At 38.5% G+C, this 23,307-nt stretch overlaps 1 protein-coding gene across 1 annotated transcript in view; it reads right to left on the reverse strand.

Moving 5' to 3' along the window:
* Nucleotides 1-23,307, reverse strand: part of PCNX2 (pecanex 2) — a 151,410-nt gene that overhangs the window by 92,006 nt on the left and 36,097 nt on the right. The window contains exons 10-15 of the mRNA XM_050972315.1: nt 21,228-21,370; nt 19,933-20,086; nt 19,798-19,830; nt 12,952-13,123; nt 7,933-8,043; nt 7,265-7,356 (exon numbers count right to left, since the gene is read on the reverse strand). Of these exons, the coding sequence (XP_050828272.1) occupies nt 7,265-7,356; nt 7,933-8,043; nt 12,952-13,123; nt 19,798-19,830; nt 19,933-20,086; nt 21,228-21,370 (705 nt within the window). The remainder of the gene's footprint in view (nt 1-7,264; nt 7,357-7,932; nt 8,044-12,951; nt 13,124-19,797; nt 19,831-19,932; nt 20,087-21,227; nt 21,371-23,307) is intronic.

Here is a 23,307-nt window from a genome sequence, read left to right on the forward strand (position 1 = left end):
ACACTAACAACCAAAAGATGTAAATTACTGAGCCTCATGTTACACAGAATTAAGACAAGTTCTAGGAAGAGATGCCCACCAGCCTTATCTTCCCATCATCCAAGGAAAACAAAGCATTACTTTCCCAGATGATCTCCAAAAACATGACATGTGATAAGTTACCAGAATACAGGTATCACTGCCCACTCCAAGTAACATTGGCCCTCTTTCTCTGCAATTGCTGCTATCTTGGACTGTATTTTCATTGCTGAAATTTAAAATCCATACAGACTGGACTGATGCAGGGGTGTCCATGTGTGTCCACACACAGCATCTTACACAACAGAGCCCAGTCTGTGACTGGAATGCCTTGGCTAAAAGCAAGATGAGCAGCAGCTTCAGGCAGGAAGCATGGATATTCATATTTTCACATAATGCTGAGTTTGTCCTAAAGAAATAGTGCAGATTTCTACATTCCTGTACAGTGACAGACAGTGAGAGCAAGCCTGGGCCACGTCGGATTCTACAGGCATAATTTCTTTTTCTATCTGGAAAATAAGTTATTATACACAGAAAACTAAGACCATAACTACTGAAGTTATGTCTACAGTGCAAGACTTGACTATGGCTGCAAACTTCACTTACTGAAAGGCATGGTATCTAGGAATACTCTCCAGAATTAACACCCCTAACAGCTCTTGCTTGAACCTCAGGGGTTTCTAAATTAGAAAAAAAAAAAAAAAAGCCTCCAAAACCTCCAAAAGGACTGAAAGTATTCTATGCAGCAGAAATAAAGCTGTCCAATAATATTATACTTCTATTTTCAGTCACTTACATGTACAGGAATTCTGTCTATACACACCAGCCCATTCATTGCTGTCTAGAAATTTATTTGGGCAATCTTAGCAGATTGAAGGAGATGTATTCTTGCAACTCTTTCCCACCATGAACGCCTAAGACAAATATTTCAAAACTATTAGTACACAAATGAAGATTGCATCACTGAAGATGGGAAGCAAGGAGCATGGTTATTCTGATTAATGAATTTCAAACTCATTTAACAAACCAAACTACATCAATGTGAGCTGAGTTTAAAATCCACACAGGATTTTTAGTAATTGTCCACTGAAGCAATAAATAAGCCACCAGAAAGTACTTTCTTCAGGTATGAACTTTTATTTCAAAAATATACATTTACACAGAGCTGGAAAAAGCTGGTGTGCCACATATGAATACATTCACATCAGTTTCATTTTTCTGACTGAAGTCCAAAAATCTGACTATTTTTTTTCCAGGCTGATCAAGACAAACTGCAACTTCCATACAAAAGGAAAAAAAAAGAAAAGAAGAAGAAAAAAAAAGAAAATATCCATATGACAAGTACTTAACTGGTTCTGGATACATTTCAAATCCAAACTAACTGATATGAACAGAAGGCAGAAGACAAGGATTGACTGATTCCAGAAACATTCAGGGATGCGCTCTTCTGCCCCATGGCAAAACCCTGGAACACTGGAATGCTAAAGACTGATATCAGGATGGCTAAATTCCAGACCAAATATTTGTAAAAAAAAGTAACAGGGCATACCTGACTTTTTTAAAAAGCATTTCTTAAATATTTGGGCACAGACCACAAAACAGATGGAGCAGGAGACAAAAATCAGTACATCATGAAATTCTAGTCAAGTGAAAAAGATGGCACAGAAATTCCCATGTCTCCAATCTGATGGATGTAATATCTGAAAAATAAAAACACCTCCTCCTGGAAAAAGACGAAACCCTTTCGTATATCAAAGCTAAGGTAGCTATTAGAGCTGCCAATTTCTGTTCAAGATTACGAGATTGAAGATGAGATGAAAAATAAAGCCTGGCTGAAGTGAACTCAGGTAATGTTAAACTAAGCTCAGTCACCCAGGAGCTTAAAAAAAAGTAGTAAACTGCAAAATTGCTGCTATTGGATGTAGGAATCCAAGGAATGAACAAAAGAGCTGATAAAACCATGCTTAGGATTTAGAGCTTTTTATTTCGCTAAAGTAAATGAAAGTTCACCGAGGACCCGAAAGAACTGGATAAGGTGTGATGATATCATTAAACAGAGGTCTGGGAGATAAAGGAATTTCAAAGCAAGCAGGAGAAACTCAGGTTTTTGCACTTCAGAATCTAAGGCAGTTACCTACATACTCGCCTGAAACCAGGTTCGCAGTATTGCTGTATGCAAGGATGGATAAGCAGCTGGCATCCTATTACTCATGATACAAATGTGTCATGGGTAAGGTTTATGAGGAGATGCTCTACAGCACTTCAAAGCTGTAACCAAGTCACCTTTGCACCACTGGGATAGCACAACAGAAATCTTTCCATGTGACTTCACACCAACACCACAGGGAACAACTTCGGCACCAGCCAGGGCAGACTTGTAAACCTGCTCCACTCACAACGTGCTGCTTTCACTGACAGCAGTGATAAATAGTGTCCTGGCCATCAGTCCTCAAGGCCTCAAATACACAGACAGAGACCTGCTATTTTGTGCTCATGGTTTTTATGAAGAAATTATCTCTTCTAATTTCGGATGCATTACTCTGTACTTCCTACTGTGAACAATTTTGGGTTTCCTTTTTATGTGACAGCTTTACGGAAAATGAAAACTGATCATCCCAGCAGTAGCACCATGAGAGGAGGTCCTGACAAGCAGCAGACCCACAGCTCCTCCACACCAATATCAAGCAAGGGCAAAGCTGCTCAGGAGCACTATGAGGAAGGGAGCCATTGCCTGGCCATGGCAGCTGGGACCCATTTGCTTCCCAGTCACCTCTGAAGAACAGGTTCTTTTTTCTCCTTGAGTGTCCAAGTCACACAGCACACACAGGTATCATCATCTTGCAAAGAGTTTGTGCCTGCCCTGGTGACAGTCTGTCATTTATTTCAGTTGTGTGAAAGCACACAATTGACCACATAAAAACCACCCCAGGTCTACCTGGTGAGCAGTGTGCAGCCACTCCCCAGAACATGTCATGTGCTTCTGAACAAGGTCTGTGACGGGACATGACAGCAGCCTGACACCTGACCCAACCCACACCCTCCCATTTCACACAAGACTACAGATCTGTCCATCCTCTTTTAGGTGCTATGTGCATTTTGGCCAGGAGAGAGGAATATGTCTGGTCATGTGATGGCAAAGGCACCGCAAGGTCACTCAGAAAGAGTGGCAGGGCCAGATGAACCTGTCGGACGTGCCAAACATTGTCTGCAGGTCACAGGATGAACTGAGAATACTGTATAATAATTTTCCTCAGGCAACTTACCTGACTGAAAATCCATGAGAATTATGAAGTTAAACTGGTAAGTTAAACTTATATTAAATGATAAGTCTATACCACAGCTGCTTTTTCATACAGGCTCTCCGTTGGTCTTGTACAACATAATTCAACAGCAAAATCAGTCTGGACAAGGCACAGGACTTCAGCACAGGCCTGTTAGTCTCAGTTTTCAGAGCTTATATTCACGTGCTGAAAGGTACCTTGAGTACTTACACTGTTCTGTGGACATACCCCAAAACAATTCCTACTCCCTAATTTTCTAAAAGTGAAGTTCTAGAGCAAATAACTAATCACTGTGAATTTGCTATTCAAAATGAATTTCAAAATCTGAGCACAATTAAATCAAACTATGGTATGTATATATAGCTTATGCTCTAAAAAAGGACAAGAAAAACTCACTTAAGAACACAGGTTAATTATAAAATAAAAATTGGTTTTATTTTAATGAAAAAGGGAACTAACAGGGTAAATTAATTATTCTTCCAATTAACTTCTTCAGGAGTAATATATTTCCTTTCAGAATAATTAATGTACACAGAGAAAGCAGGTTAGACTATTTCACCCTGCAAGAATATAACTAGAACACAAGAACCACTTAAGAAAGGAGAGAATCAAGCCTGATACCACTGGAATGTTCTTCAGGCTGGGCATTTGATGTGAGCAATTGTTCACCAGTAAATAGCACAAAATCACTTCGAGATCCATTCTCCTCTGCAATTTATTTCAGGAAATAGAACTCTGGTAGTTACACCTGCTGAGCTATAAGATGTTCTGCCAATAAATAGAGTTGACATTTGAGGATGCTACATTTCAGCCAAAACAACATGCTTTGCAACCCAGAAGTCCTCTGCCAAATAGAATCTATCATGTTTCCCTGCCCTGAAAAATTTTGATTATGGTAATTTTTTTTTTTCACCTCCATAAATATTGAAAATTTTGTTCTGTTGGTTTTGGCAAACTGATCAAAATGAACAGAGTAAAATAAGAATAAAAAAAAAAACCCCACAGCTATGAAGTGCAAGCATGGAAGAGATGTTACTTCTAGCTTAAAAAAAACATGTTACCACTGTTGTGCAAACACCTCAGTGAAACATACGACAGCATTTGCTCAGTTTTAAGTTAAACTTTACAATTTCTAGCACACCAAAAGTTAAAATCTTCACTTGATTAAGATCACAAATTGGTGCTCACTACTTATCAAAACATCTTGAGTTACTTAAAGGGATATTAGACCACCTTTCACAGTGAGCCCTATTCAGGATCAGATTAAGCCCATTCCTACTCTTCCTCCATCAACTAAATAATCATCCTCTTGCAACATTACAGAAATCAGCTCAAAATAGAAATATCTGGACCTGACTGAAGAACAAGGAGGTTTAAGACAAGTGCTTATTTCATAACTTCTAGAAGAAAAAAATGTATGAAATTTCAAGCACCCCAGTAGACTGAGATTATGAGCTGAGGCAAGAGGAATCATCTTTACATGCTTTAAATTAACCTTCTCAGAAGTGCCTTTACTGGAACAGTGCCATTAAAATTCAAATTAACTCTAACTTCTGTGTGAACAGAAAGTCTGAACTTAATATTAGTAATTTACAACAGATATCTTGTAAATCTTTCACAGCACTCAACTTCAGGGTAGCATTAAAAGCATATTTCTGAGCAGTTTGAAGCCTAATCCACAAGGAGATTGCTTATCTACAAAGCCACCTGCATGCTGTAATTTAAAGTATTATGCTGAGAAAAGAGTATGTCGACTATTTTAAGTGGCTTTTTCCCCCACTGTTTATAAAAAACATTTTTGAAGTATCCATAACACAACTTCCCTACCCTCAACTACTGAATCACCATCTGCTAATCTCAGGAAGAAAAAAGAAAAGAAGAAAAAAAAGAAAGAAAAACAAAGTCATTCCCCAGGTATTAGCCTGTTTAACAGTAGTTTAACTCCTGACTTCCATGTAGCTCCTTTCATTTCTATCATTGTTTCTCATCCCAGTTACCCATTTTCTCCTTCTGTTCATCCTTAAGAAGAGCCTCCTTCTCCATCCCAGCTGCCAGTTTCTGAATTGTTAATACAGCCAGAAAACAGCAGTATGGGGACTGGCTACTTTTGCAGGAAGCTGCACAAGCAGCAGTTAAACTTTGTAACATCCATCACACAGCTGGGTCAGCTCTAACCAACACAACTGACAAAGTGGGTGAGCCAGGTGACAGGAGATTCCCTGGGAGAACACCACATGTTCTAAGACATTTAATTTCAAGTGTCTTAACACGGCAGCTGAGTTGCTCTAATTTATTTTGTAAGGACTCAAGCTGCCAAACACCTTTTACCTTACTGCTGGGAGTGGTCAAGAACACACAGCCAGCTCTGATCAGGTAACCATTAAGGCATTATAATTGTCCTTCTTTGATTTAAGGCTCCTATTGAAAATTTCAAGAGAAAAAATATTGAAAGCCACTATAGAAATGCTGATGTTCCTAAAAGAATTCCCTTAAAGGAACACCTGAGTGCTCCTCTCATCTGAATAAAGTGCCAGCATAGGTGCTGACATGATAGAACCTTGGCAGCTGCAGAACCTCGTATTGGGTTCCCTGTGTGTGCTGTGCATGTGCCACCACAAAGCTTCCTCTGACATGTGCCCACAAGATGTCAAGGGCAGCCTATCAACCACAGCACATCCTGCTGCATCCCTGCATGGACACTGACAGCATCCAGCTCTCAATGAAATGCTGCCAAAAGGTTGTCCCTTTATAGGATACATTTTCTACAAGTCTAATACAAAGTTCTGGTCTTGCTGTGTTCACTGGGAATTTTACAGCTGACTTGAAGGCAGACAAAATTTCACTGCTGTTTTTTAAGTGTCCCATGCAGAGGACAAAGGCACTACACATTAAAATAAATTTAAAAAAAATTAAAAATGCTTTAGATTGAATATTGCCCTAAACTGGGCATCACTGGTAAGAAAACCAGTCCTATGCCAGCACAGAAAGCTGTGGCACACCTGCATCCTGAGCACCATACACAACTGACTCTCCACATCTGAGGTTAACAGCAGAGCAAGGGAAGGCACAGAGGAGGGTGAGTAACTCAGCTACCTCTGAGAAAGCAGCTGCTTTACAGGGAGACATGAGAAAGGCTGGGAGTCTCCAGTTTAAAGAGATGGCTGAGTGGCATATATCTGATGCCTGCAAAACTGTAAAGATAGCAAATAAAAAGAATGCAGACCAGGTTTTCCACAAATCCCACAACACTAGGCATCAGGAAGACCTGGTGAAATTAGCAGATCAGCTTAAAACCAATGAAGGAGAGCAGTGCTTGGCCCAGAGCACAGTGAACATCTAGAATTTGCTGGCACAAAGCTGTGGACTCAGAGAGGACCAGCACATTCAGAAAGGGACTTGACAAATTCACAGACACCAAATTATAAGCACACTCTCCAACATCCCTAGTGTAACAATTGTGAGATATTAGGGGAAAAAAGTGGCAAAAACCAGTCATCTGGCTAGAATTAAATTCCTAAATTGCATTTCCCTGTGGATGCAGACACATTACTTACTTAGACGGTCCACTGGTTGCTCAGCATTTAAGTTCTTAGGCATATTGTTATGAAGCAACAGCCAAAACCTTACTGGCAATTATGAGCAAATCTGGCCTGGCTATGCAGCTCGACAGAGACTGCAGCTTTTTAAGTCAATTTATGTTTGCAGAGAAAATTCAGTGGATCATTTCACACTGATACATATAAGAGGCAAATAATCACAGGTATTAGAGACACGTTTACTTAAGAATTTCTGCTACAGTTTTGGTCTATTTCAGTGTAACTAACATGCACAAACTGAAGCATGGCTTGCAAAGCTTATTTTGGTAAGAAACGACAATGTAGGACCAAACAATGCTAGTCTCTCGAGATTACATCAGTTTCCAGCTTGAAATTTTGAATTGTTCCAGTGCTGTTTTTCTGGCTTACCTTCACTGCACTGAAGCAGAAGGCATAGAGGACAATCAGAACAACAAAGCTTCGGGAAATGCTGTACAATGCAGACACAAACCCAGCAGCAGCTGAAATAGAGACATGTGGTAAATGGGAAGAAAGAGGAACTTTATTTCTGACCCAAACTAAGATGACAGTGTAGATGCATCTCAGTCTTCCCAGCTACTTAAGCTATAAGGAAAAACAAACAAAAAAAAAAAAGCACTACCAACAAAAAAAACTCGATGCTTTATCTCTCAAGGGCCTTCTTTAATCTCTGACTGAAATAACACAAAAAATTTATTACACATCAAGTTTGTTGTCAATATGCCTATCCATGGAAAAACTCAAACTTTTTTTTTCTAGATGTTAACAGAAAAAGAAAGTTAAAGGCTTTCTTTTTTAATAAATATACGAAAGATTCACATCACATATGGCAGGAAAGAGCTCTTTGATATCAACTATAATTTGCAACTATAGTTTTAAAAACTTGCATACAACTTCTCAAAAGCAAAAAGAAATCTAATCAAATGGGCCTCATAAGTACTCACCTCACTGTCAGATGAATAGTATTAGCTGTTTGAGCTTTAAAATGTACTGTGTTATGTAACATGAAATAATATATTCTAATTTGAGATTGTAAGCCCAAAAAGATGGCTACTTACCAGAACCACCAAAAAGCAACATATCTATTTGTTCCAAAAGATATATGCAGAAGGTATTGATTTGAGGGAAAAGTCCAAGAAGAGAAATTGCAGGAAAGCAATATAAAAACACTAAGGAAAAAAAAAAGAAGTATTTTAGAACACAGCCACACATCCAATGTATGGAAAATAAAGAAATATACATGACACTAGAATAAGAAATTGTTGCAATAAATTCTGAAGATTATTCAAGTGAGCATACCTTAGCCTTACCAGCAATGATTACACTTTCCTCCCCATGTATTCAAAATAAATAATGCCATTTTACACATAAGAAACTAAAACTCAGAGTTAACCTTAAAATTGATTTTGGATAAAAAACAATGGCAGAAAAAATAGCATTGCACAGCCTCCTTACTGTTTCTCAAATACTTTCAAGCTTTTATTTGTTCCTTTCAAAGTAGAGAAATTTGAATTTGCAGGCTTTGGAACTTCTTCCTTGAATCTGAGATAGTTCAAGAACAGCTACAACAATTCAATATAAACAAAAAAAAATTAATCAATGGCTAAGATCTGAAATATCTTGGCTATCACAATATCCTTCCTCTCCCAGCAATCAAGAGCAGATACTTATAGCAGCCCGAAAAATGGGCGAAACCTATAGTGAAGCTTCCCCACAATATTCCAGCAGAATGGACTTGAACTTCACAGTAGTGAAAGAACACTAAAAAGAGGAAAGAAACTCAAAGGTAAACCCCAGTCCTACAGCTTTACATACTCTCTTTCTGAATAGAAATGCTAATTTAATGCTACTTTTATTGGCAAGGAAAAGCAGGAGTCATAATTCAGGTAATCATGCTGCTAGTCTTAAGTCCTGTTTACTTCCAGCAGTCCTCCTCCCCATTAATCCCCTCTCAGCTCCACCATAGAAAATGCTAAGCAAGGCTTAGCAGTGTAAATGTTCAAGGATACACACACCTAATCACATTTATCAACATTTATCATATTGTTAATCATATTCTTACTGCTTCATTGTAGTAGTGCCACAATGCTCTGCATGGCAGAGAGGGTGTCAGCCACTCTTCCTTGAAAACAAGCGTGTCTTTGTTACTTCAGAACCTAGGAGGACTGCAGTTTCCCCCTATTCATTCTCATAAAAAGCAAATTAAACAAATCACTAGTACAACTTATTCCCCACTCCCCCAGTCAGATTTTTGAGAAGGAAACAAAAGGATTTGTGTTCTTTGCTGAATGCTAATTTCACATCTGCCAGCTCATCTCACTAAGGCATCTTGCGCTAAAAGGAAACAACACACCGAGTTTGATCTGACAGCTTTTATCTTCACTGTATTATACACTGCTGCTACCTAGTACTCTAAATCTTGCTGAGAAAGCCCAACACAGGAGAGAAAAAGACATGCTCAAGTGCTAAACACAGACAGCACTCACTTCAGTATACTTGGATTCACAATGCACCTTCAACACTACTTCCCACTACTGGCACAAATCATTCACATGCAAGAATATGAGGAAATGCTCTCTGCTCAGTGTTTTACATTAAAAAGCCAATATTAAATTCCTCTTCCTCTATTTCTCTGTGCATCTTTAGATATTCCACCAAGTCATGCCAAGCCAAGCAAGGGCCACTCTCGAAGACAGGCAATGGCACAACAGAAAACTGCTCAGCAGGCCACGTGGACCCAAAACCACACTGCTGAAATTGTTTTAACTATCCCAAAAACACACTGCTGAAACTCTCAGGAGATATTGTTCCTTGGGCAAAGGTCCTGCAGAACTGTCAGAACTCATCTTAGACTACAGACTTACAGTCTAAATGATTGCCTCTGCTGTAGCAACCTCAGAAAAAGTGGAATAAGGAAGGAAGGATGAGATTAAAGAGTTGACAGTACACCAAGATATATAGAGACAAATATAAACAAGGAGGGTAAAAGTTAGTTGACTATAAAACTGTCCTCGCCTCATCCACTCTCTATTAATACCTTGAACAACCCTAGCAACTTCTTTAGTTAAGGCAGCTTAGTTTATCTCATCTTGCACCAAGGAGCACACTGGACAGGAAAATAAACAGTTAGAAGCAGCAGATTCCCTTGTGGGAAGCAGACAATAAAAGTAACTGATTAATACTTCAAAATTGCATTATGAATTCCAGAAAGAATTTCTTTAAGCATCACACATTTTCATAGAGACTTATAACCCCTTTAAAAGCTGGACCACTAAGAGATCATTGTGCAAGGTGCTGCATTTAACACTGCAGTTTTCCTCTAAACAAGCACATATCACATAATGAGAAAGGGAAATAATGAGTGAGAGGGAAACACTAATTATGACTTGGGAAAATTTGTGTCTTTGGAGCAATGTAGAACAGCAACATCACGCTGCAAACATTTTAGACGTTTAGAAAAAAAGATTATTTTCAAAAATTATATATCTGAGTAGTAAAACATGCTTTTTTCACAAGGAAAAGAAAAGGCATTATTTCAGTGAGAAATAGTCTTTTTGTTCTCCCACTCTTGAATATGGGAAAGCATAACTTCCACCAGCTTTCCTCCCTTGACAGAAGCTCAGTCACTGTTAAAAAGAGCAGGCAGGGGACTCACTATCAAAAAAAAAATTGCCACCTCCTGATTCTTAAGCCTTCAGACAAACTGTCTGTGAAACAGTTTCATTTACCTGTTGAATGTTTAAGTGGTTTCATCACAAGAACTATCATATATAAAATGCACAACTGTTTTTGTCACTAATCACACCTGCAGGTCCCAGTGACTGAGGTTGGTTGTCTGTGCCCTTACTTGCACTTCATTTGTTAATCTAGCAAAAATGTTAACTGAAATAAGGAATTCAAGATGAAAACCACAGTCAGAATTAAAGTAATGAACCTCCAACTAATACAAATATAAATAAATAGCAGAATCATCACCAATTTAAAATAAAACAGAATCAGACCATAAGTAGATTGAAAATAAATGAATGTGTTAAAAACCATGTTTCATAAGTAATTAGGTTACACATCTAACAAATCTGCAATTATTTCTTTTATGACCTTGCTTCAAGACTTTTATCAGAGTATGATATGCAGCATCACATTAGCTCTTCAGTACATTCTATGATTTACATGGCTTTTGCTTTCTACCATAATAAGTACCTGAAATAGAAGAGTTTTCCTTCCCTTGGTACTTACAACGCAGAGTCAAAAGTTCTTTGATTTCCAAACATATCAACTCCAAATACCACAAAAAATTCTGATTAAAATATAAACTAAAGAGTCACCTTATGATGACAGACCAATAGAAAGATATAAAAAATACCTAGCAAATAGGCAGAACTACAAGACAGCATTAAGACTCTATTGGTATTCGGAGTCACCAACTTCCCTCATTATTTTATAGCCCAAACAAAATACTTCTATACCTTCATTACCTAAGAGGATCTACACTAAAAGTGCAGCAAGATGCCACAGGATGCCAGACTGCCATGGCTTACAGAGGTCACTGCACGGTGAACAATTGCAAGGATTCACAGCAGCCAGAAGTTAGGGCTCCCATAGAGAAAAGAAAGGAATAGCCAAAGCACAGCACCAAACACCACTTGAATCAAGACACCATGGCAAAAAAAGAACAGGGACAAGCAAAGGGAAAGGGTTTCTTCTCTCTTTCTCATTTAACACATGCCAGCTGGGGAGATGAGCCTGTATTTCCTCTCTCCCTCACCCCCCCCTCCTGCTTCAAGAACATGCTCTGCCATCTCTTTTGAGACCAGCCAAAATTAACACATTTATAACCACACTTTGTTTTCTTATGCTGGTTGCTATAGTTTTTCATTTATCTCTATCCCAAGTGTCATCTAGAATTCTTGTTGAATTATTTATCAGCATTTTTACTGCTCACCTTTGACAGACAGAAAAAATAAGATGTAAGGAGAAACTTAAATGAGACCAAAGGAAAGTAATGAAAGAAGCTAATTAAAATAAGTGAGATGTATGCAGCTCTCCACATTCCCCTGTTTCTGGTGAGAAGAACTGGGAGCCATAGTACCCTTGTTAAGGACCAGGAGGCTTTCCTAAAAATAGAATGCCTTTCAGGCAGTAAGTCTGACCTGAATATGGCAAAAAGCAAGTACAACAGTCACAGGTGAACAAAGATCTCGACAGTCACACACTGTATATCAAAAAAATGGCTTTCTTCTGCTGCAGTAGGCTCTCTGGTTCTAAATTCACAAACCAACAGACCATCTTTGGTACACTACAACACAGCTTTCTGGGAAATTTTCACAACTTTTACAGCAAACCTCCCATTTCCTACTTTGTACCTTAACAGTGTTTCACTATTCATGGGAGTCCAGTCCAGCACTTGTATCTGTGGCTGGGGTAACATCACAGTTATAGAGTGTAAGTCTGGCATGCAACAGGAGGAAGTGTCCTGACAGACTAGGGTAAGGTCAGCTGTGGCCACTCCAAATCAGTGCCAAGGGATCATCACACCTGTCTTGGAGCAGTATTTGAATGTCCTCAGCAACCTCAGAACATGATTCTAGAAGGAAACAGGTTGAAAGGGCTACTGCAGAGCGGCTACTCCACACTAACTGGTCATATGGACAGTATGATTAAACTAAACCAAGATAAAGCACTTTCTCTGTGATCAGAAGATTGATGTCCATCTGAGGAACTGGCATGGATTAGCTTCCAGGCATTAAATTTAAAACTCAAGTTATTCTGCAGTCACTGCTCCACACAGACAAGCCATTACTCAGATGAACAGCATTTCACAGATGATGATTTTTGCTAATAACATCAGCGACTTTTAGTTTTCTATGGAGACTTTTCTACAAGCCTCATTTCATTAAGAACTCCTTTTACATGAGGGAAGGTTGCCAGCTGCCCCTGCCCCATCTTAACTCATTCCAAATGTTTCTATCAATTTGATTTCAGGTTGTGCCTCATAACTTGCATTTGATTGTCAGCATGGGAAAACACAGACTCACACTTAACTCCTTTTTGCAGTCCTAGGAAAAATATTGACTCACCTATTACATGGTCTCTGGCTGACTGGAGGGACCTGGGTGAGAAGAGCTTCAGGCCATACATTGTATAAACAGGAGGATTTGTGTCTTTAGATCCAGCATCTAGCAGCAAAATAAGGCCGCACAATATACAAAAATATACAGGTCTGCTGTAGATTATGATTTTATTGTGTCCCTGGAAGAAAAACCAAAAAGTTAGACTTTAATAGTCATTCTTGTACTGCATGCACTGCATTAACTTGGAGAGAGGGTCAGGGGACAGACAAAATATTTTAATGACTCATACATAATAATTAGTAATAAAAATGTGACAAGGTATTTCATCTTCTCCAGAGGAGACTTTCAAAAGACACAATGAGCAGTTAAGACTGACTCCAGCAACCATTTATGCTTTTGAAAACCTACCCTTCTGGACCTTTAAAAACTTACTAATTCCAGGAGTCGTCATTTTCTGTGGAAAAAGGAACCTCAATCTGTCTGCATCTTTCTTCTCAGTAGAAAAAGAATTTTTCTCTGTATTTAATTTATTTCAATGATCATCTGCTTCAGGTGGCTTGACTTCTTTTTTTTTTTTTAATGAAATTTAAAATAAATTTAATTTTTAATTGACTCTTGGGAATAAAAACTATAATAGTGCATATCCCTGGTACAGTGTGAGGCACGGGGATGGATTTTTCTCCATGAATTTAATTTTTTGGTTTCTTTGAACCACTTGACAGCAAATCAGCATGCCTTCTGAAAGGGGTGAAACTCATCAGCAGTTTCTGGTCTGCTTCTCATGAAGCACTTTGAAATTATGATCCAAAGGAAGTAGGAAGCGGAAGGAATTTCATCGGATGTCTTTCATGCAAATCTCTCACACAATTGATTCCCACTAATCCTACAAAACACTTTTGTGGGGCTGCAGGCCAGGGAACCTAACAGACACCTAAGAAGAACCTTAATAGCTCTCCTGGTAGCAAGCTTAAGTGTAACTAAGACATTTTAAACACTGGTGAGTCAAAAGTTTCCTAGAGTGTGAAAAGCCAGAATCAAAGTGACAAGAATCCAAGTGTGCCTCGCTTAAAGCTGCCGTGCAACTGTTCTTATTTGAAAAACGTAATTTAAGTGAGTATAATAAAATATCATGTCTTTTTTTTGAGTCTACTTACTGACTTGAAACTGTGGCTGAGTTTGTTTGGCTGCCAGCCAAGCTCGCATGTTAGATTGCTATTAACTGATCTGTACTCTCTTTTGGGATCAGTTAACAAGGTGGCAGATTACAGGGAACTGGTGGGCTTACATCGTGCCTCACATCCTTGGAATATGAATCAAGCCAGGGACATAAATTCTTGCTCTTTAATCAATTTCAGTTTTACAACTGCTGTTGTTTTTTTTTTTTTAATAGGACACATGTCCACAAAACAATCCGTGGAGAATTATAAAGACACAACTTTAAAAAGAAAAATAATTTAAGCTACTACTTTCTGGCCTTTTTTAAACATCAGTTCATTTATGTAAATGTGAGCTGTATCTTAGGAAGAGACCAATAAATATGCACCTAAACAATTGCTTAATGTTTTATATCCTGACATTCACTCAAGGCTGTTTTACGGTGATTACATTCTGTTACATTCTTGTCTTACCTCTTGACCTATGGAAGCCAGTTTTATCTTTGCAGGGTGATTATTTGAAGGAAGCTGGGTAAGACAGAGTTGATGACTACAAGCCCAGAGGTTTAACTCCACACACCTTGCAGTTCCATGCAGAACACTGACATACTCAGTTAGGATTACAGTGCATATTTAACTCTTCATTCTAAAGTATTTTTTGGTGCACTGGGTGAAGAGCTGGCTGAGGGGCAGGCAGAGCTCAAAGAGCTGCACTGAAAGGGGCCACATCTGCCTGGACTCATCAGCAGTGAAGTTCCTCAGGGCTGAGTTCTTGCACCATTTAGCAATATTGCCAAATATACCAACCCAAGAGGTGCTGCTGACTCTGTTGAGGCTCAGGCAGCTTTGCAGAGGGAACTAGACAGACTGGAACATTGGGCAGTGATTAACGAGATACAGTGCTACATCCTGCTCCTAGGATGAAGTAATGCTGGGCACAAGTGTAAATTGTGAGATGAGTGGCTGGAAAGCAGCCCTGCAGGAAGGGGCCTGGGGTGCTGCTCACCAGCAGGTACAGTGTGAGCCCACTGTGAGTGCCACCAGCCAAGAGCGAAAACTGCATCTGGAGTGCATCAAACACAGCCACAGCAGCTGGTCAAGAGGTGATTATCCACTGGTGTAGCCCCACCTTGAGTGCTGTGTGTTTTGGGCCTCACAATTTAAAAAGGATGTGAAGGTCCCTGAAGGCATCCAGAGGATGGCAACAAAGCTGGTGAAATGGATGGAAGGAATGTCCTATAAGGAGCAGCTAAGGACTTCAGGCTTGTGTAGTTTGGAAAGGACAAGGCTGAAGGGCAGCTTCCTGAGGTTCCTGAGGAGAGGAAGTGGAGAAGATGGTGCTGGTCTCCTGTGCCATCCAGTGACAGGATATGTGGGAATGGCTCTAAGCAGGAGTATTTCTTTTGAAAAGGTGGTCAAACACAGGAACAGGTTTCTCAGAGAGGTGGTTGATGCCCCAGGGCTGTCAGTGTTTAGAGGAAGCATTGGACAATGCTCTTCACAACTTGGTCTGACTTTTGGTCAGCCCTGAAGTGGTCAGGCAGTGCCACTGGATTCTAGGTCACTTCTATCTTAGACTAGAACAGACTAATTCAATCACTCTTACCATGCTAACTACAGTAATGCCACTTATGATTAAGGAAGCTGATTCCAGAGGTTTTCTGAAAGCTGCAAAACATGAACAGATACTACCTTCCCTGTTTTTCAGGTGGTGGTGCGTAATGAGACAAAACCTCGAAATCTTTCTAGAATCTTATCAACAGAAGCACAGCAATGCAGCAGCAATGCACTCAGAAGGGCAGTGTCTGCACAGCTCCTGCACTACTTGGGATGTGCTCAAGCTGAATGAGCTTTGTAAGCACAGCAAATACTCCAGTCCCCACATCTTGGGAACATGCAACACAACACAAGAAAGAGGAACTGCTGCAAGTATTCATGTGGTACTTCATTGTCATTTACATGCTTCATGTGAGGGGCATTATTTGGGACAGGACTGGTTTGAGGGCAACAGTGGGCACCTTCTGGGAAAGAGAAGATCACCTTCCAAAAGCCACAGCCAGGGAATAGACATAAAACTTAATTTTTTAAGGTTTTAGAAAGAAACAAACAGAAAAATAGAAGCAAAGCCCTCCTGTAACTGCCACAGACAGACATAGCTAGGCAGCCCTTCACCAAATTGGGCATGTGGCAGTACAACTTGCTTAACTAGCTATTTTAGATATTGAGGGTACATTTTGCTTTACTAGGCAAGCTCACCAGATTTTGACACACAAAACTGATTTAATCTTGGTGAAATGACTCCACTCTGCATTCTTGTTTAGAAAAATTTAAATAATGAAGAATTCCTTTTATATTTTACATCTCATATGTTAAACAATCATTTCTTTTTCCTTCACTGATAAAAATGTCAGTGAAAGCTTTTCCCTTCCCACAGTCTGCTAAAAAAGTCAATTTTTTTCATGCCCATGTTTCTCATTAAAAAGTTTCAGATACACATTCACATCTTACCAACACAGCAGTGATGCATCTCATGTTTCTAAAACAACATCAAGACTTTCAACAAAGAATAATTTCACAAACACTTCCATTTACTACAACAGTAGTTTTGACTGCAAAGCATTTTGATAGGAAAATTTTAGAAAGATCTAATGGGCTTTTTTTTGTTTGTGGGTGCACACATGTAAAAGAAGGCTTTTTTATATAAAGAAATGTGCATGTGTTCAGTTCTACAGAAAAGCTTATAGGGACAAATTAGAAATACTTTATAAGTGCCTTATGGGATTTAGGAAACTGCCTGTGGTAGCTACACAACTGAGTTAGCTATCTGCTTTGGGACATAACAGGACTGAGACAATCAATTTATGCAAGAGATTCCCTAAATCTTGTTAAGAGCACAACTGCAATCTTTCAAGCTCCAATGCCTTTGTAAGCCCAAGCTAGATCCTGAGCTATACAGGTGTCTTATGAGGTGCTTAGAGATAAGCTCACCTGAAGCTTCTACAGAGCCATTTACTAAATGTAAAGCCTTGCCTAAGGTTTTTCTAACATCTTTGAGTGCACATGACAAGGACCTCTTGGATCTCTGAATTCTAATACCCTGCAGTCGCCAGCAGGTTGCTTGTATCAGGTCAATAACAGCAAAATATACACTTTGGAATGGACTTGATTTTCTTCTCTCCACCACTCCAGTGAGGAGACTGCTCCCAAATTTAACCATCCCAGAACCAAGTACCCCTGTACAAACAGCAGCTAAAGGCCACAAGCTCCCAGTGGACCAGAACTGGAAAGGCTAAAGCTCCAGCTGACAGGAAAATTAGACTCACATCTTGTAGCAGGCACCAGAACTAAACCTGCAGCAAGAATAAATGCCAGTTCTTTCCTCAACAGCAGCAAGTGAATACACTGACACTCAGGAGGAGTTTGGAACAAAAGCTTATAGCATCTCTAGGCACTGTGTTTTCTGAACTCACTGGATGCTATTTTAAAGCAGTCTTTCAAAATGCTACAGGCTAGAGATGACAAAATCACATTAAACGGAAACAAACTCTGCACATGATATAGGGAAGAAGTTTGGAATCTCCTTGGCAGCCGTGGATAACATAAGGCATTAGTGGCTACTCACGATCCATGAACAGAATTTAATTCACTGTGCAGACCTGAGGCTCATAATGGTTTGTTTCACACTCAGAAAAATCTCATCTGCATTTTCATTCATGGGTGTGATACTGATCATTCTTCAATTGCTCTGCTGTTCTGCATCCTTACATTAACATCACAATATGTTATTGTCTTCAAATTTAATGCACTCACATGAATTATGAAACAGTACATGGTATTTCTTCTTGCCTACTCATTCTCCTGTTTCTGAGGTGCTTAGTAGCTCAAGCAAACCTTTACAAATACCTGTTGTGTTAAAAAGTTAAATGTAGAAATTGCTAATCTTCTATTTTAGCAGGACAACATCTCCATCTTTAAAACCCTTAGTGGAAAAGCTTTCTAAATTTTATTTGTATTGAAGTTTGTATAGTGCATCAAAAAGTTTGCAAGAGAGTATCCCTAATAAAGTTTTAGGAAAGAAAAGGAAGATGGGAGTACACCTATTGTTACTTTATTCCATTGCTGCATGACTTACACAATACAATACAGCAAATAACACTTGTAATAGTACTGTGAGAACCTGAAATTCAGACCTGGACTCTGCACCAAAAAAAAAGTTCTGTTTAAACACTACCTTTAGTATTAAGGTAGTGTTTAAACTAAAACTACTAAACTACTGTGTTTAATACTATAAAAACATATGGGCTGGATAGGTTCATAATGAAGTTTTGATTAAACTGTTTGCCACTCACTTTAAACAAATGTACTCATTACTAATGTCTGATTAAGTGCAAACTACTCCATTACAGTTTACATTATTATATCTAGACAGATGCCAGTTGAACTGACAAATCATATTATTTTATTCACAAGATCCCCCAACTTTTCACTGATATTGGACTGTTTCTCTAATGTGTTGAAAATGTTACCCTACAATGGGTAAGTTGCTGTTTATTACGTTTCTCTAGTTTTTATGCAGACAGGTATTTCCTATGAATGCATTATAACCAAAACCACCATAACTTCACCCCTTAATAATTGGCATGGAAAAGAAACTAAGAATCTTCTGAAATCCAGCTAGTGAAGTCTGCAGTATACATATATAAATAACATTAATTTCAAGTTCAGCCTGCACTTCTAGCCTCTAAACTGACAAAAATAATTGCTCCCTGCCAAAGAGAACCGATGCAGCAAACCTGAAATATTCAACATTCCATTTTTGAAACTTGAGGGAAGAGAGGACATCCTCAAAAATATTCAAAGAGCTAAATAAGAAACATAAGCAACTAGCACCCAGTGTAAAAGAAAGGAAAAGGCATTATGGCCACTGAAATGTCTCCCAAGATCCACAAATCAAAAATGCTGAGACACCATGATACTCCAGGTGGAGTGGTAATGTTGAAGTTGTAGGATGATGCCTCTAGAACAGTCCTATAACAAAGACAGACTTGTGTAAAGAAATGGTTCTCTGCAAGATGGTTGGCACCATCAGAGTTCAATTTCTTAGACATATCCAATAAAAAAACCCATAGCAATCAGCAAGGATCCTTACATCCTGCATTCACCCAAAGATTTGGCGATTTCTTCAGGACACAAGCAGAGAAACTGTGACCATATTGTAACAAAGGGAAAGTATCTGTGCCATTTCATGAGTTAATAATACTTTTAATAAATAATTTTTTAGTAGCAGTTTTTAAAAAAATAAAAAGATCAATCCCCAGTCTCAAAAAAACCCCAAAAAACCCAACTGAGCAAGGACTGAGCTGCTAGTCTGCTCTTTTCTGCCTGTTTCTAAAGGAAGGCAAAGAAAAGGTTTGTGAGATGCACAGGATCAAACATCAACAAGATAGTCCAAATGAATTTTTTATTGCACATATTAACTTCAAGAAAAAGCACTTTTCTAATAGCAGTGATGAATTCAAATAGCTTAAAAATAATTAAACCTTGTACAAAGTCTTGAAATCACAGATGTATTTTTCTTTTTCATAAATCAGCTAGAGTAGCAAACAGCTAATACCTGTGTTTCACAGAACAGCCAGCTGTTTCACAGTACACAAGAGACAACAGAGGAGAAAGACTTGTTTTACTGACTGAGACTTACATGTATGGGCGAAGCAGGGTCAGGCTGAACACTCTACAAACAAAACAGAAAAAAAAAGATGTTTTCTCACAGGATTTTTTATCTTTGTATAAGTTAGAAGAGAATTCAGCAATTGGCTATGAACTTGAGTCCTACCTTGAGGAGAGAATACTGGCAGCTGGCCATTACGAGACAGAACAACAGAACCCAAATGTCTTTACAGAAGCCTTGGTTCAGAGTCAGGAACCCAAGAAGTGAAACAAGAACTACTAAAAGGACAGCAAACACATTTTCCTTTATATCTTCTGTCCTATGTGAATAAAAGTGTTGGAGAAGTAAAAATATTTATAGATTCATTAGAGCAAGGCAGGTGCATTTGTAGCTGGTATGAGTTGTGAGTGCTGCAGCCATCAGAATTCACTGGATCCCATAACGACATTTCCCTGTCCGACAGTATTTCATCCTCATGCCAAAAACCTTACCCAAAATGATAGCTAAAACCTTACAGGAAAAAAAGCCATATGCACTGAAGTCTAACATCCCTTCCCATCTCACTTTCCAATGAGAATTCCACAGTGGAGATTATTTGAGTGTAGAAAATATGCTTATAAAAGCAAAAACAAACAAAACAAAAAAAACCCAATACATGAACAACTACAAATAAAATCAAATACCCAAACACTTTTAAATGAGGAAATCAGGCATTCTATTAATGAAAAACACACATCTGACAGCAAAGAACTGGATGAAAGACCAAATTTGTCATCTGATGTTTTATTTGTTTGATCTATTCTGTTAGAACATACAAACTGAGATAAAAAACAGTATCAATAATCCGGCTGTAACAAAAGAGTTTATCAGCAGAAAAGATTTCCATGCAATTGAAACATAGAGATAAGACACCACAGATAAGTAAATATATTTTTTGGACTTAAAGCTCCCTGACATGTAGCCCGATTTCTGCATCAGGTAAAACTGTCATCTGAAATTTCTGCTGTGGAGCCCATGTTAACCCATATGGCACAGCACCACCAACAGAAGCAGAGACAAATAAACTTGAACTGGAACAGATGCAGCAGCTCAAAAAAATCTTCACCTGAATACCATTCTATAAATTATTTTCTTTTTTTAAATATTAAAGTATTTGGTTTACAATACCCTGGGACCCTTCCACTACTGATTTTCTCATCAGAAATCATTGGATCTGTAACATCTGTGAGTCAAATTACAGACTAGTCTACAAGCCTGGCACTCACATGAATCAAAGTCTCTACCTGAAGACAAAGGGTAGCAAGAACCACAGAAACCAACCCTGAACTTCAACTTAAAGCAAAAACACATCTATCTACTCAACCTGAATTCTCCTTCTCTAGTGATCAGCTCTGCTTTCTGGACATGAGGAGCCATCCACCTTAACATTACCTAGAGCAGCTTTAAAGAAACAAGCTTACCTGTCCAACAATGCCAACAAGGTAAGACGGTCATACCAGACTTTAATCCACTTGCCAGGGAATATAACAAATCTGTAAAACTGCCTGTTCAGCTTCCTTTGTGCTGAAGAACATGAAGAATCCTCAGGGTCCTGGCTGGGCTGCTATAAAAACAAACAAAAAAAGAAATACACAAAACTCTCTCACACAGCTGCCAGCAAAACAAGAGTCCAAAAGGCCAAATTTACATGAACTATCAGATTTTTTTTTTTTTTAACTAATAGGGGTGGTGGGAGCATATTAGCATATTTATTTTCTTAATTTTAAATTAGAAACAAAAATGTCACACCAGCTTAATTGTTGCAGATGAACAGAAGCTATATAAATTATGGAGCTCAATAGTGACAATATGCTTTAAAAACTAATATTAAATATTCATTTAAAAAGTAATTATTTTTTAGTCCAGATACAGTACATGTCTAAAGTTTGTTTTAGAAGATTTTCCCATGTATCAGGCTAATTACAGCACAACACAAAAACATGACAGGACAAATCCTTCTTTGTAAATAAAAAAATAAATAAGTTGACCTTAAAGTCTAGAGGTATGACTTATCAACATTTCTTCCAGAACACAGCTTTGTTTATCTTTCCAGGGATGCTTTGAATACCACATCAGGTGTGCCTCCTCAAGAACAGCAAGAGGAGGAAAAAAAATTGCAAACAAGCACAAAAAGCATAAACAGCATTAATTTAACTGTCTCTAATCACACCATCATAATCATAAATCCACCCTTTTGAATATTGCTTTTGCCAGATTCTAAGACTTTTTCCAACTCTTCTCTACAACTCCCCTCCAACCATCTGCAGACCATCAGCCAAGCCTACAAAGCTTAGCTGATGAAAAAACCTCTGCAAAGCAGTGACTTTTTTCCATAGTATATCATTACTGATATTATGGAGGGGGAATAATCAATTCTTTTTCTTCCAAGAAGAATTTGAGATTTCAAATTCCTGTGAAGTCCAGTGGTTTTCAACCTCCTCCTTTTACCCACCCCTCCCTAAAGATAATTAATCAATAAATATACTTATTATGGAACTCTAGGCAATGTCTACATTAGAGTTATCTATGTTAGATTAACATTCCTAGTCAGGGCAGGGGATCTCTGTGTGAAGCAATTGATTTTAGAATCATAACTGTTAGCAAAGCACAGTTTTTTAAACAACCTGTCCACCTGCACAAAGGAAAGGTTACATTTTTTTCTCAGAATATTGGAATAATTCCTCATTTTCCCTTTCCAGGAAAAGGAATTTTACACAGAATTTACACATGACAATGTATTGCTGTGCATCAGCTGGGAAACAACTTGTTCATATCCTCAGTCTGCTGGCAAACATGAGGTGAAACAGGCTAGCATAAGCTCTGGAGAAAGAAATTCAAGTTTAGGCACTTTACCTCATGTCTCCAATTGGCTAAAAGTGTACAGCCATGCAGGGCCAGGGAGCTCAATTGCTAGTAGTGCAAGGCAATCCCTCATACTTCTGAGCACTGAGATGTGCAAGGGGCTGCTGGGCTATTTAGAATTCTTTCCTTTATTAACAATTCTGAGTAACTTAAAAGCCATGAGACCAAGTGCAATCCTTTCACTACGCTGACTTTAAAATCTGAAAGTAGTTTATGTAGTCCAAATTTTAATATTTTTATTACTACTTTAAAAAGTAACTTAAACATGGGGTCAGGGCATTTTTAAAGAAAAAAACATGCTTTAAAATATTACAGTTGCTAATACTGGCACAGTTTTGTTTCTCTTGGGTCCTATTACCCACCAGAAAAAAAGCAAAACTCAGACTGCCACAGTCATTAACTTCACACGTCTAATGTACATTGCTCACCATAACTAGATAAAAAAATCAAAACAGTGGCAGAGTTCACTAAAAACACCTGAGGATCTGATCACTGAGTCCCCAGCACAGCCTAATGTGCCTTTAGCTGAGTGCATAACTGAACATTTTGGCTCCTGAGGAACAATAACCTTTGGATGAAATCCTCCGTGTGAGTCTTGTAGTGCTTAGGTGGGAATCAGATTTTTGAGAATTTGGGAAA

Source organism: Serinus canaria, chromosome 3 (assembly GCF_022539315.1).
Source record: "Serinus canaria isolate serCan28SL12 chromosome 3, serCan2020, whole genome shotgun sequence".
NCBI lineage: Eukaryota > Metazoa > Chordata > Aves > Passeriformes > Fringillidae > Serinus > Serinus canaria.